This window comes from Myxine glutinosa, chromosome 1 (assembly GCF_964187855.1).
Source record: "Myxine glutinosa chromosome 1, kmMyxGlut1.1, whole genome shotgun sequence".
Classification (NCBI taxonomy): domain Eukaryota; kingdom Metazoa; phylum Chordata; class Myxini; order Myxiniformes; family Myxinidae; genus Myxine; species Myxine glutinosa.
The window spans coordinates 158,004,513-158,016,662 of record NC_136261.1 but is presented as its reverse complement, the minus strand read 5'-3'; the positions used below and the strand labels follow the sequence as shown (position 1 = coordinate 158,016,662).

General features: G+C 43.8%; 1 protein-coding gene across 1 annotated transcript in view; it reads left to right on the top strand.

The window, feature by feature from the left end:
- NAGA (alpha-N-acetylgalactosaminidase) overlaps window positions 1–11,938 on the top strand; it is a 35,978-nt gene extending 24,040 nt beyond the window's left edge. The window contains exons 5-8 of the mRNA XM_068120959.2: window positions 4,568–4,729; window positions 4,881–5,078; window positions 6,879–7,134; window positions 11,591–11,938. Of these exons, the coding sequence (XP_067977060.2) occupies window positions 4,568–4,729; window positions 4,881–5,078; window positions 6,879–7,134; window positions 11,591–11,592 (618 nt within the window). The 3' untranslated portion in view covers window positions 11,593–11,938. The remainder of the gene's footprint in view (window positions 1–4,567; window positions 4,730–4,880; window positions 5,079–6,878; window positions 7,135–11,590) is intronic.
- Window positions 11,939–12,150: the final 212 nt, after the last annotated feature.

The window sequence follows — 12,150 nt, the reverse complement described above, 5'->3', positions numbered from 1 at the left end:
CACTTCTCCCTGCTCTCAAATGTTGTGGTTGTGTACTTCCCCTTCTCTCCCCATCTTGTCTTCCACTCCCTCTTTTTATATATTTTGTTTGTCTGGTTGATTTGTTTGTGAAATAAATGTTAGCTCTTTCACGAGCCTCGATTCAGTATACAAAAAAAAAAAAAAAAAAAAAAAGTGGGGAATGCACCTTTATATTAATTCAGCCTGGGAATTCTTCCACAGAAACCTGCTCTCTCTAATGCACAGATCTATCTCATCTCAGCTTCAGTTATCCTACTCTTCTTCCTGCCTATGGTACACTGAATCCTGTGGTGAGGAAGTTGCTTTAAACCAACCAGCATTCTCCTTCTGGAAGGCAAATGCAAGCCAAGCACAAATCATTCCAGAAAGCCCACAAGTGTGTGCACCCTCAGGAGGGCCAGAAAACAACATCTGTCCAACCTCAAGATTTAACTTTCAAACTTGTCTCTCTCCTCTAAAACCTGGTGGTGCCTTGTCAAGTCTGTCTCTGGTGTAGGCTCCCAGTCCATCCCTTCCCTTACTTCAAATGGCACCCCAGCCAACTCTGCTAGTGAGAAGGCCGAATGCCTTAATTCTGTGCTTGCTTCCAAATCTTGTGTCCAAAACCCCTTTCTCACTGCACCCATCCTTCCCTGTCGTACCCAATTGCTCCTAGATTGTGTATTTTGCACCTGAGAAGGTGGAAACCTTTTTCCTGCAACCCTCAACTCTGATTCTTCTACTGGACCTGACAGCATCAGCCCATAAGTCCTAAAACCTGCTTTGCTGCTTTTGCGCATCCTCTCTCTGCTCTGTTCACCCTGTCATCCAACCTAGGTCATTTGCCATCTGCTTGGAAGTCAGTCAATATCACTGAATTACATAAACAAGGTGCAAACACCGATTCCCTTAACTACAGAACTATCGGCTTATTTCCAATCAACAGCAAGGTAATGGAATCCATCATCGCAGTTAACATAAAATCCTTAATGTTCTCCAATGATCTCTTATGAGATCACCAATTTGGTTTCAGACAAGGTCACTCTACCGTGGACATGCTGCTTCTACTCACCCAACAATGGATGGAGGCCCTCAATGGCAGACATGAGATCAGGGTTGTCTCTCTTGACATACAGTGCCTTCATAAAGTATTCACGCCCCTTGATGTTTTTCACATTTTGATTTTACAGCCTGAATTTAAAATGGATTAAATTGAGATTTTTTTTGTCACTGATAGACACATAATACCCCATAATGTCGATGTGAAATTTTGTTTTTGAGATTTTTACAAAATAATTAAAAATGAAATGCAGAAATATCTAATTTACATAAGTATTCAACCTCCCGAGTCAATAATTCATAGAAGCGCCTTTGGCAGCGATTACAGCTTCGAGTCTTCTTGGGTATGTCTGTATCAACTTTGCACATCTGGATTTTGGGAGTTTCTCCCATTCCTCCATGCAGATTTGCTCAAGCTCTGTCAAGTTGGATGGGGAGTGTCGGTGAACAGCAATCTTCAAGTCTTTCCACAGATTCTCAATGGGATTCAGGTCTGGGCTTTGTGTGGGCCACTCAAGGACTTTCACATTCTTGTTTATGAAGCCATTCCAATGTTGCTTTGGCTGTATGCTTAGGGTCATTGTCCTGTTGAATCGTAAATCTTCCCCACAGTCTAAGTTCTTTTGCACTCTGAAGTCGGTTCTTCTCAAGGATTTGCCTGTATTTGGATCCATTCATTGTTCCCTATACCCTTACAAGTCTCCCAGTCCTTGCCGCTGAAAAGCATCCCCATAGCATGATTCTGCCACCACCATGTTTCACGGTAGGGATGGTGTTAGATGGGTGATGAGTTGTGCTTGGTTTCCGCCACACATAGCACTTTGTATTCAGGCCAAAGAGTTAAACTTTCGTCTCACCAGACCACAGAATCTTTCGGCTCAAACTCTGAGTCTTTTACGTGCTTTTTTGCAAACTCTAGGAGTGCTGTCATGTGTCTTTTCCTCAGGAGTGGCTTCTCTCTGGCCACTATCCCATAAAGCCTCGATTTGTGAAGTGCTGCAGAGACGATTGTCCTTCCGGCAGGTTCTCCCATCTCAGCCAAGGTACTCCGTAGTTTGGTTAGAGTAGTCATTGGGTTCTTGGTCACCTCCCTGACCAAAGTCCTTCTTGCGTGGTTGCTCATTTTAGTTGGACGGGCAGCTCTAGAAAGGTAGTGTTCTATTCTTTCCATTTCCTAATGTTGGAGATTACTGCGATCTTGGGAACTTTCAACACTCTAGCAATTGTTGTATAAACTTGCCCAGATCCATACCTCCTCAAAATTATATCTCGGAGTTCTACGAACAGTTCCTTGGACTTCATGGTAGAGTTTCTGCTCTGACATGCACTGTCAGCTGTGGGACCTTGTAAAGAAAGGTGTATTTCATTCTGCATCATGTCCAATCAATTGGATTGGCCACAGGTGGACTACAATCAAGTTGTAGAAAAATCTCAAGGATAATTAAAGGAAACTGGATGTGCCTGAACACAGTTTGGAGTGTCATAGCAAAGGGGTTGAATACTTGTTGACTCAAGACATTTCAGCTTTTCATTTTTAATTGTTTTGTAAAAAAATCCTAAAATAAAAATTCCACTTTGATATTATGGGGTATTGTATGTAGATCAGTGACAAAAACATATTAGTTTTACCCATTTGAAATTCAGGCTGAAACGAAACAAAATGTGAAAAAGTCAAGGGGTGTGAATACTTTCTGAAGGCACTACATCTCGAGCATTCGATTCAGTCTGGCAACCTGCCTTACTCTAAAAACTCTCTGCCTATGGCATCCAAGGCTAACTCAGCTCATGGCTTAATGACTTCCTCTGCTCTCATAGCCAATGTGTAGCACTCAATGGAATCCTTTCATCTCCTCTCCCTGTTAAGGTTGCCGTGACCTCAGGCAATGTCGTGACCCAATACCTTATTGTTTTGGATTGTTCAGAGGGACATTACTTTCCTTGTGAAAGACTTTTTTGGCACTCAGAAATGTCTTTACATCTTCGGCGATGAAAGTACCACTATTGTGACTGAATAGAGCTGACTGATGAAGCCTGAACCTCCAATGAGAAGTTTGATCACTTCAGTTCACCAAGTTTGAGGTCATAGGATGATGAGTCTTCTATCAAGTGCAGCACCTAGTTGCTGGTTTGCTTCATTTATCGGGAACACAGCTGTGCAGCTTATGTCATGTTCCCTGGAGGTTAGGGCAGGAATTCTTCAAATTGCCCAGGATTCTGGTGATAGCATGCCTCCTCTTTGTTAATGTTTTGTTAAAAACTCCTCTTGGTTAAATACACGTTGGAATATTTAGCATCCACAACCCAATGCTTAAGGATTAAGACTCTCAAGCACATGGCCTACCTCAGTTCAAGACAAAGATGTACTCAAAATTAATACATGGCCAAGTAAGTAAGTATATTCAAGATGGCACAGAATTGGATTCACAATATAATTGACAGTACAGGGAACAAATGACAACAGTCAAACAGAACACACCTGTTATGGTTTTCTCAGCTTTTGAAGAAGTTTTCACAGATCCATGAAAACCACATGTACTCACTAAAACGGAACCCCAAGTCTCACTCTAACTCTCATGCTGGATTTTCCAGTTCTGGAAGACTGTTTTGCATTTGACACAAATGCCATTTGTCCATTTGGTAGCCATGTTATTTTCTGTGATGACTACCTCTATTCCACTTGAACAAAAGACCACCCTATATAATTTTTTGTCTGACATGAATATGTTCCATTTTTTTCATAAAGTGAGGTCCTTCATGGCCCTTCCAAGAGCTGAAATACAACAGTTTGTTTTTAACTCAACTGGACTATGTCCAACTGAGTTTTTGTCGACACCCAGTGTCCGTCGTCCGTCTGTCACCAATTCGACGTCTACGCTCTAAAAGTCACAAATATTGATCAAATTTGATGAAACTTATGCAGCATCTTTAAGACATAAACTAGTTTGGGATTGCATTTGGGCGTTGCACGCCCAAAAATGGGCGCGGCAGGGCGGCCATATTGAAAAATCAATTTTTGTCATTATATTTTTAGCACATATAAACGATATAGTTTGTGGTTCTATTATGCATATTCTAACCATATTGATATAGACCAGTTGAGTTCAGGTTCCTTGGAACCTCTAGTTCCTTGTGCAGTTGATAAACCTGGCAGTACGTCATTAGGTTTTCCAGAAAAAAGTTGTTAATGCATTTAAATCATTTGAAGAGCCGTTTCACCTTTTGAAAGGACCATTTGTGGTAAGCTGCTTGTTCAAGGTCTAGCCTGTTGGTTTCTAACCAGTTCTAGAGACAACGTTGAATCATCCCTTCCGTAACCCTATAAGTGATCTATGGGAGGGAGGTTGTTCTTAAGCATTTAGTTTAATACGTCCTTTTACATGTACTCTTTTTTCGTGAACCATGGAAGCTGTCCTCACTTTGATGCTTTTATCTAGAATTAAACAGACAGTTTGCAATGTTATTCCTGTTATTTTCATTGTTGTTGTAATTATTGTTTTTATACCAATAGGTGAATTATACACTGCTAGGGGAGATTTGCAACTTGTGGAGGAACTATGGGGACATTCAGGACTCATGGGATTCTGTGTTGGACATTGTCCATTGGTGGGGCAAAAACCAAGATATCCTTATTCCAGCTGCTGGACCGGGCCATTGGAACGACCCAGACATGGTATGCCACCCTGTTTCCTTGTCTTTAATTTATTATATTGTTTTGCACATTATAGTTACATTTCTTCCTTACTCTGTCATCATTCCACAATCCAATAATGCCTTTGGCCATTTAGCTTTGGTTACAGCTTGCTCTTCCTGTGTCTACGCAGCTTATTGTTGGCGACTTCAGCTTAAGTAAGGGTGAATCTCGTGCTCAGCTGGCCATGTGGGCTATCCTTGCAGCACCCCTCTTCATGTCCAATGATCTACGAAGAATTGGACACACTGCACGTGCACTTCTTCAGCACCCTGGCCCCATCAACATCAATCAGGACCCGTTGGGCATCCAGGGCCGACTAATCCTTTCCGTAATACTCTTTCTTCATCATGAAGTGGCCATTTTTATAATAAATATAGATTTGACATGTGAATCTTGTTTTGCAGACACCCTGGATTTTATAAACACTTGCCTTCTTTTTTACAAACACTTGCCAATTTTGCAAGCTTGCTGGAGGTACCCAGGGTCAAGTCACAGGCATAAAAATCCCTCCAAATCCTACCACTCCTCTCTCCCGCTCCATTCCCCTCGCCCCCGCAAGGAAATTCTCTATATGCATGTGTGTAGGTCTGAAAATCTTGGAACCAAAAAAAAAACGGCTCTTGACTCCAGGGCATCAAAAAAGTCCTGCATCATCATCTAATGCCATCCTCCATCACCCCCATATCCACCAGGTGTTTCACATATGCTGGGATACCAAAGTTCAGGTCAAGGGCACAAAAAATCCCCCAAAATTCCTCCCCCCACAATGACGTTCTCTGTATGTATGTGTGTAAAGAAAATTTGGGGGGTGGGGGTTCCCCAAAATGTCAGCTTATGTCTGAAATATCAGGAAGGTTAAGGCCTGAAAAGTGAGCTTCTCTTTTCTCTTGTATACAGAGTCAAGGCTCGTGTAAGAGCTAACACATTAAACATGAAAACATGCACAGACACATAAAACATACAATAAAGGGAGCCGGAGACAATAAGGGGAGGGAGAGGAAAGCAAAACAACAGTATAGAACAGGTTGACGTTGTTAGATCTGTGGAAGGGAGGGGGCTGGGGAGGGAGTGGGGGGTATAAAGAGGAGACAGTCCAAAGGGTACACTATATAAAGCAAATGAACACTACTAGGAATTTCAGGAAAGAAGTTGGAGATTGAAAGAGGTGGACTTGGGGTAGAAAAGATCAAGGTTTTGGATGGGGGAAGATAAGAGATGGTGGTGAACAGCTGTTTTGAAGACCTGGAGGGAGGAGTGGGATTGAAGAGAGTGTGGGAGTTTGTTCCAGAGGTGGGAGAAAAGAGGAATGAAGGAGTGAAGGTGAGCAGAGAGTCTTGATTTTCGCAGCTTCATCAGAAGAGGATTATTAGACATCAGAAGAGCAGGCAGACATTGTGCATCCTGAAGGATTATTTGGGGGACAGAGCACAGAGAGAGCTGGGGGAGCTAGGTCGGCGAGGAGTCGGTGGAAGACAGAAAGACCACCAACCTGCCTGTGGTGAGAAAGTGAAAGGCCCTCGGAGTTAGCTTCATCGCAGGAGATTCCAATGATTCTGAAAGCTTTGGTTTCAACAACATGAAGCCGAGCTAGGTGTGAGCCGTGAGGCAGGAGCACCGGCCCAGAGGGGAGAATTGTATTCCATTGAGCTGCGGATGAAAGCCTTGTATGTGGTGAGGAGCTCAGAAGTCCCCAGAAGAAGAGCATTTATCTCTGGCTTCGCTTATCCCACAGTTTGTTGTTCAAAGCCCTTTTCAAACTTTTCACTTGGTTACTACTTAGCAGTAAATTTCACATTAACTGTGGCCACTTCATTCTATCTTACTGTTGTTGAGGTAATGAGCACATTTGTAGTACAGCAGTCATTGGCAAGATCTGCACGTGAGATAATGTGACTATAGTCTATCAGAGAACAAACACACCCCAATGTAATTAGCAAAGCAATATTGAGTTTCGTCTTTATATCTTGACCAATGATATAATTTCCAGTACCAATTTCACATGGCTTTGTCTGTTGTGGTACTTTCTAATTGTTTGATTGACAGCATATTGTGTAAGGTATCAAACTCTGGCTTATACTCTTTGTAATCCTTCCCATTTTCCAACCTTCCCATCTTTTATCCCCATTAGATTGCATCTTTAGATATCTGGAAACGGCAGCTGAAAGGAGGACAGTATGCTATAGCTGTGCTTAACAAAGGCACTGCCGGCACTCCCAAGAAGCTGCAACTGTCCCTTTCTCTCGTAAACATCACAGCGGCTCAATTGTACATGGTAACGGATGTTTATGAAGAGAAGCATCTGGGGTTGTACAATCCGAATGTCGACTTTCACATTTCTGTGAATCCGTCTGACGTTTTACTCCTGCTTGTCAAACCTCTGAGCTGTAAGTGCAAATGCCAATTTGTTTTAAAGGAGACATGCAATGAAACAGAAATACGGTATAGAAATGAGTTGCTTGTATATCTCACCTCGGGTGTGCATGAGTATTAGTTATTATTTATTGTGTAATTTTCTCTTGGGGTTTGGTTTCGTAAACCTGCTCTCGACAGGTGGGAACTTCTACGAAATGTACTTTATATATATCATGAGGAATGTATACAGTGCATTCAGAAAGTATTCAGACCCCTTCACTTTTTTCACATTTTGTTATGTTGCAGCCTTATGCTGAAATCGTTTAAATTCATTTTTTCCCTCATCAATCTACACTCAATACCCCAAAATGACAAAGAGAAAACAGGATTTTAGAAAGTTTTGCAAATTTATTAAAAAGAAAAAACTGAAATATCACATTGACATAAGTATTCATACCCTTTGCTATGACACTTGAAATTTAGCTCAGGTGCCTCCCATTTCTCTTGATCATCTTTGAAATGTTTCTACACCTTGATTGGAGTCCACTTGTGGTAAATTCAATTGATTGGACATGATTTGGAGAGGCACACACCTGTCTATATAAGGTCTCACAGCTGACAATGCATATCAGAGCAAAAACCAAGCCATGAGGTCGAACAAACTGCCTACAGAGCAGAGCTCAGAGACAGGATTGTGTCGAGGCACAGATTTGGGGAAGAATTCAAAAAATTTCTGCTGCATTGAAGGTTCCCAAGAGCACAGTGGCCTCCATAATTCTTAACTGGAAGAAGTTTGGAACAACCAGGACTCTTCCTAGAGCTGGCTGCCCGGCCAAACTAGGCAATCGGGGAGAAGGGCCTTGGTAATAGAGGTGACCAAGAACCCGATGGCCACTCTGGCTGAGCTCCAGAGATCCTGTGTGGAGATGGGAGAAACTTCCAGAAGGACAACCATCACTGCAACACTCCACCGATCTGGGCTTTATGGCAGAGTGGCCAGACGGAAGCCTCTCCTCAGAGAAAGACACATGAAAGCCCACAGAATCTTGTTTCTCACAGTCTGAGAATCCTTCGTGTGCTTTTTTGCAAACTCCAAGCGGGCTTTCATGTGTCTTTCACTGAAGAGAGGCTTCCGTCTGGACACTCTGCCATAAAGCCCAGATCAGTGGAGTGTTGCAGTGATGGTTGTCCTTCTGGAAGTTTCTCCCATCTCCACACAGGATCTCTGGAGCTCAGCCAGAGTGGCCATCGGGTTCTTGGTCACCTCTATTACCAGGTGCGTGCCTTTCCAAATCATGTCCAATCAATTGAATTTACCACAGGTGGACTCCAATCTAGGTGTAGAAACATCTCAAAGATGACCAAGAGAAATGGGAGGCACCTGAGTTAAATTTCAAGTGTCATAGCAAAGGGTCTAAATACTGTCGTGCAACTCCGATTAACATCCGAGTCGCGGATAGCCTAAACGGTCTTATTGGAGGCAACTACCCAAACACTGATTCGGCTATGGCCGCGCGGGAGGAAGAAGGAACATGGAGGCTGCGGCAAAAGCACTTAACTGCAGCACACCGGCGTAGTTCCGGTCCTGTGAGAGGAAATGAACTCAAGCGGGCACAGGTTTGAATGGGGATGCAAAATAATACAAGGGTTTATTCAATAACAGGCAGGGACAGGAAAATGTGACGATAAACCTAAGGTAACTAAATTGGGATCCCACACACAGATATCGAATCAAGACGAGGGGATCTGAATTAACAAAAAGAAAATGTCTCGTCATGTACAGTGTACGCGGAGCTCGGTCTTATCTGGTCTCGTGTCTTGTCCGTCCAACGCGGCTCCAAACTCCGGCGTGGAGGAATCCTCCGTCCGCCTCGCACGCCCTACTTGCCCTCGCCAAGCCAACGCCCACGCCGCTGCACACGAGGTCTGTGTACCAAGCTCCGAAGCACCGAGAGGTCCCACAGCAGGACAGCGAGCTCCACTCGGGCTACGCTTCAGCCCCACTCGGGTCGGGATCTCCGAACGACTCAACCGGGCCGCTCGAAACAACTTCCCGTATCGACTCGACCGCAATGGCGTTCGGTAACTCCCTATGGCTCAACTGTCGAACTGCGCACTGCGAACTGCCAACTCAACTCCACTTTCAACTGCCCACTCGTGCACACGAACTCTAACTCTCGATCCAACTCTCAACTCTCAATGGCGCTCGGTCCTTGTTACTCAACTTCCATCTCTCAACTTCGAACTCACTCGTGCGCACCTCGTCTCTCAACTCTCCTCATGCTGAACTCGAACTGCCCAACTCGACAATTGCAACTCGTCTCGGGATCCAACTCACAACTCTCCACTCGTGACCCGAACTTCTCACTGCCAGGAATGTCACTCAACTGCCAGTCCTACTCCATCTGCCCGAAATGGCGTCCGACCCCGTTAATATCCCCGGCCAGTGACGTCAGCATTGGCGCACTCTCAACGAATCAGAGCCTCCACCGACTCGCCGGCTCACCCAGGGGCACGCACACTGCGCCACTCTCACTCTCGTCCTCTGTTCCTTGTGCTGTAGCACGTGCTATGTGAGGTGGATAGGCCTCTCGGAGTTGTAAATGGCGGCGGCCATTATCGGCGGTGTCCTGGCCTGATTTCTTCCTAGGTCATGTCAGGGGGGAGGGCGTTATTAATGTTGCACTAAGGGTCCTATCTAATGTCTATGTGGTCTGCAGTGCCAAAAGGGACAAAGGTTTGGCTAACCAGGTGAGACATACAAGGGCTCTACTCATTATTCCCTACACTACTTAACACATGAATCTCCTGGTAGATTCACAATTAAACACCTTAACCGACAAACGCCTACACATGAACTTAATACAAGGTAGTGTTCTTTACCGCGACATCCCGAAGCATGGTACCTACTCAGATCTACTCTGCTCTACATATCACTACCCAAATTCGTAACAATACTTATGTAAATGTGATATTTCAGTTTTTTCTTTTTAATAAATTTGCAAAACTTTCTAAAATCCTGTTTTCTCTTTGTCATTATGGGGCATTGAGTGTAGATTGATGAGGGAAAAAATGAATTTAAACGATTTCAGCATAAGGCTGCAACATCACAAAATGTGAAAAAAGTGAAGGGGTCTGAATACTTTCTGAATGCACTGTACCTAAGGATGTGGAACTCCGTGGGTTTGGTGTTATTATAGAAGCATAACTTGCTGACAAATTTAATTTATTACTAGCGAAGAAACTGTCCTTACAGATGGGACAATTCCACTGTAATTAGATGGGGCAATTCCACCAGAATTATAGATGGGATCAGACCATCCCTGCAGAATTATTGACCAGACCATACCGTCCCACCAAAATTATTGACGGGACCAGACCAGACCGTCCCCCTAGAATTATGGACGGGACCAGACCATCCCCCCAGAATTGCATAGGGGCCCAGACCGTCCCACCAGAATTACGAACTGGACCAGACCATCCCCCCAGAATTACGAACGGGACCAGACCGTCCCCCCAGAATTACAAACGGGACCAGACCATCCCCCAGAATTACGGACGGGACCAGACCATCCCCCCAGAATTACGGACGGGACCAGACCTCCCCCCCAGAATTACGGACGGGACCAGACTGTACCCCCAGAATTATGGACAGGACCAGATCATTCCCCCAGAATTACAGATAATAAATACCTCCTAGTACCAGGAGCAGCGCTTATACGATACACATTTACAATGAGAATTTGTGTCCCCACCACCATGAACCCTGGGGCCTATGAATTATTTTATTGCCTAAAACCCCGCTAGGTTTCTGATTTCTGGAGCAGATGAGGGTTTCTCGAGGAATGCAAGTGACATGTAGTAGTTTAGATAGAACAACGGTAGGAGAGGGCATGAGGGGCAAGACCAGATGTAAGTTATGTTAGCCTACCTACTTGTTGCCGTTGGGAGAGTTACAATTCTTGGGAATCCTTCCTCCTGTCTTGAGATTCCAATAGTGTGAAAGGCATTGTTTTCAACCACCACAAGAGGAGCAGGTTGGAAGCGGGGAGAGGGGAGCAGGAATTTTCTTTGCGAGAGAGATGGGAGGATGATGAAGTTGAGGGGAGGGGGTCGAGTCAAGGCATGTGTTAGCTCAACGTGAAGATAACTTTAGTTGTTTTAAGAGCCACAGTTTACATTTGGACCTCCTTAGAAATGGATAAGTGTTATCGTCTCTGGAAGGGAGCCATGTGCATCAAAACTGTAGAGAAAAATAGCATACTTTTTGCTTTGGTAAAATGAATACATGTGTCTTTTACTTTCAAAGTGGCAAATTATTTCATGTTTAGACCTTGAGAGTGTAATATCAATATCTTATTGTACCATGAAATGGTAAAAGCACATTCAAGTAGCAAATTTATATTTAGGTGTGTTTTCCCTTTAAACAAAGAGAAAAATTTTAATTTCAATTTTAAATTCTGAATCTTTTTCTTTTGTGTTTTTCAGGATAGAAGAGCAGATCGTCAACAAGGCCATTAAGATGATATTGGGTAATGGGTTGCCTGTTTGTACCCATGTGAACACCTTGCTCATGATTAAGGGAAGCCAGATTGACATGCCATATACCATATTTTTTGTCCATTGTTGACTGTCTTTGTTTGTAATTCATGTAAAACTCCATTGATGTCTCCTACTGTCTTGGTTTTGAAGGTTATATTTGTACAAGTTCCACCATGAACTTTAGATAAACATAAAAAAACTCATTTTAGGTGTTTGCTGGCTTGAAATTGCAACTATAAATTCTTAAGATTGTGAATTGATTTTATAATAATTGTAAATATAAACATGAACCTATGCAATGTGGAATGGAACCACCTTCAGAGGCCATTTTTCCCCCGCAGAGCAGGGGTTGGCCGTTTTCGGGCACCGTGGTCCCCTTTTTGAAGCAATGTTTTATGGCCGGATGCCCTTCCTGCCGCCAACCCTGTTAGTCGCCTCTTGCGACACACCGGGAATTGCCAGTGAACTGGTACTCAATTTGCCGACCTCGGAAGGATGACAGGCTG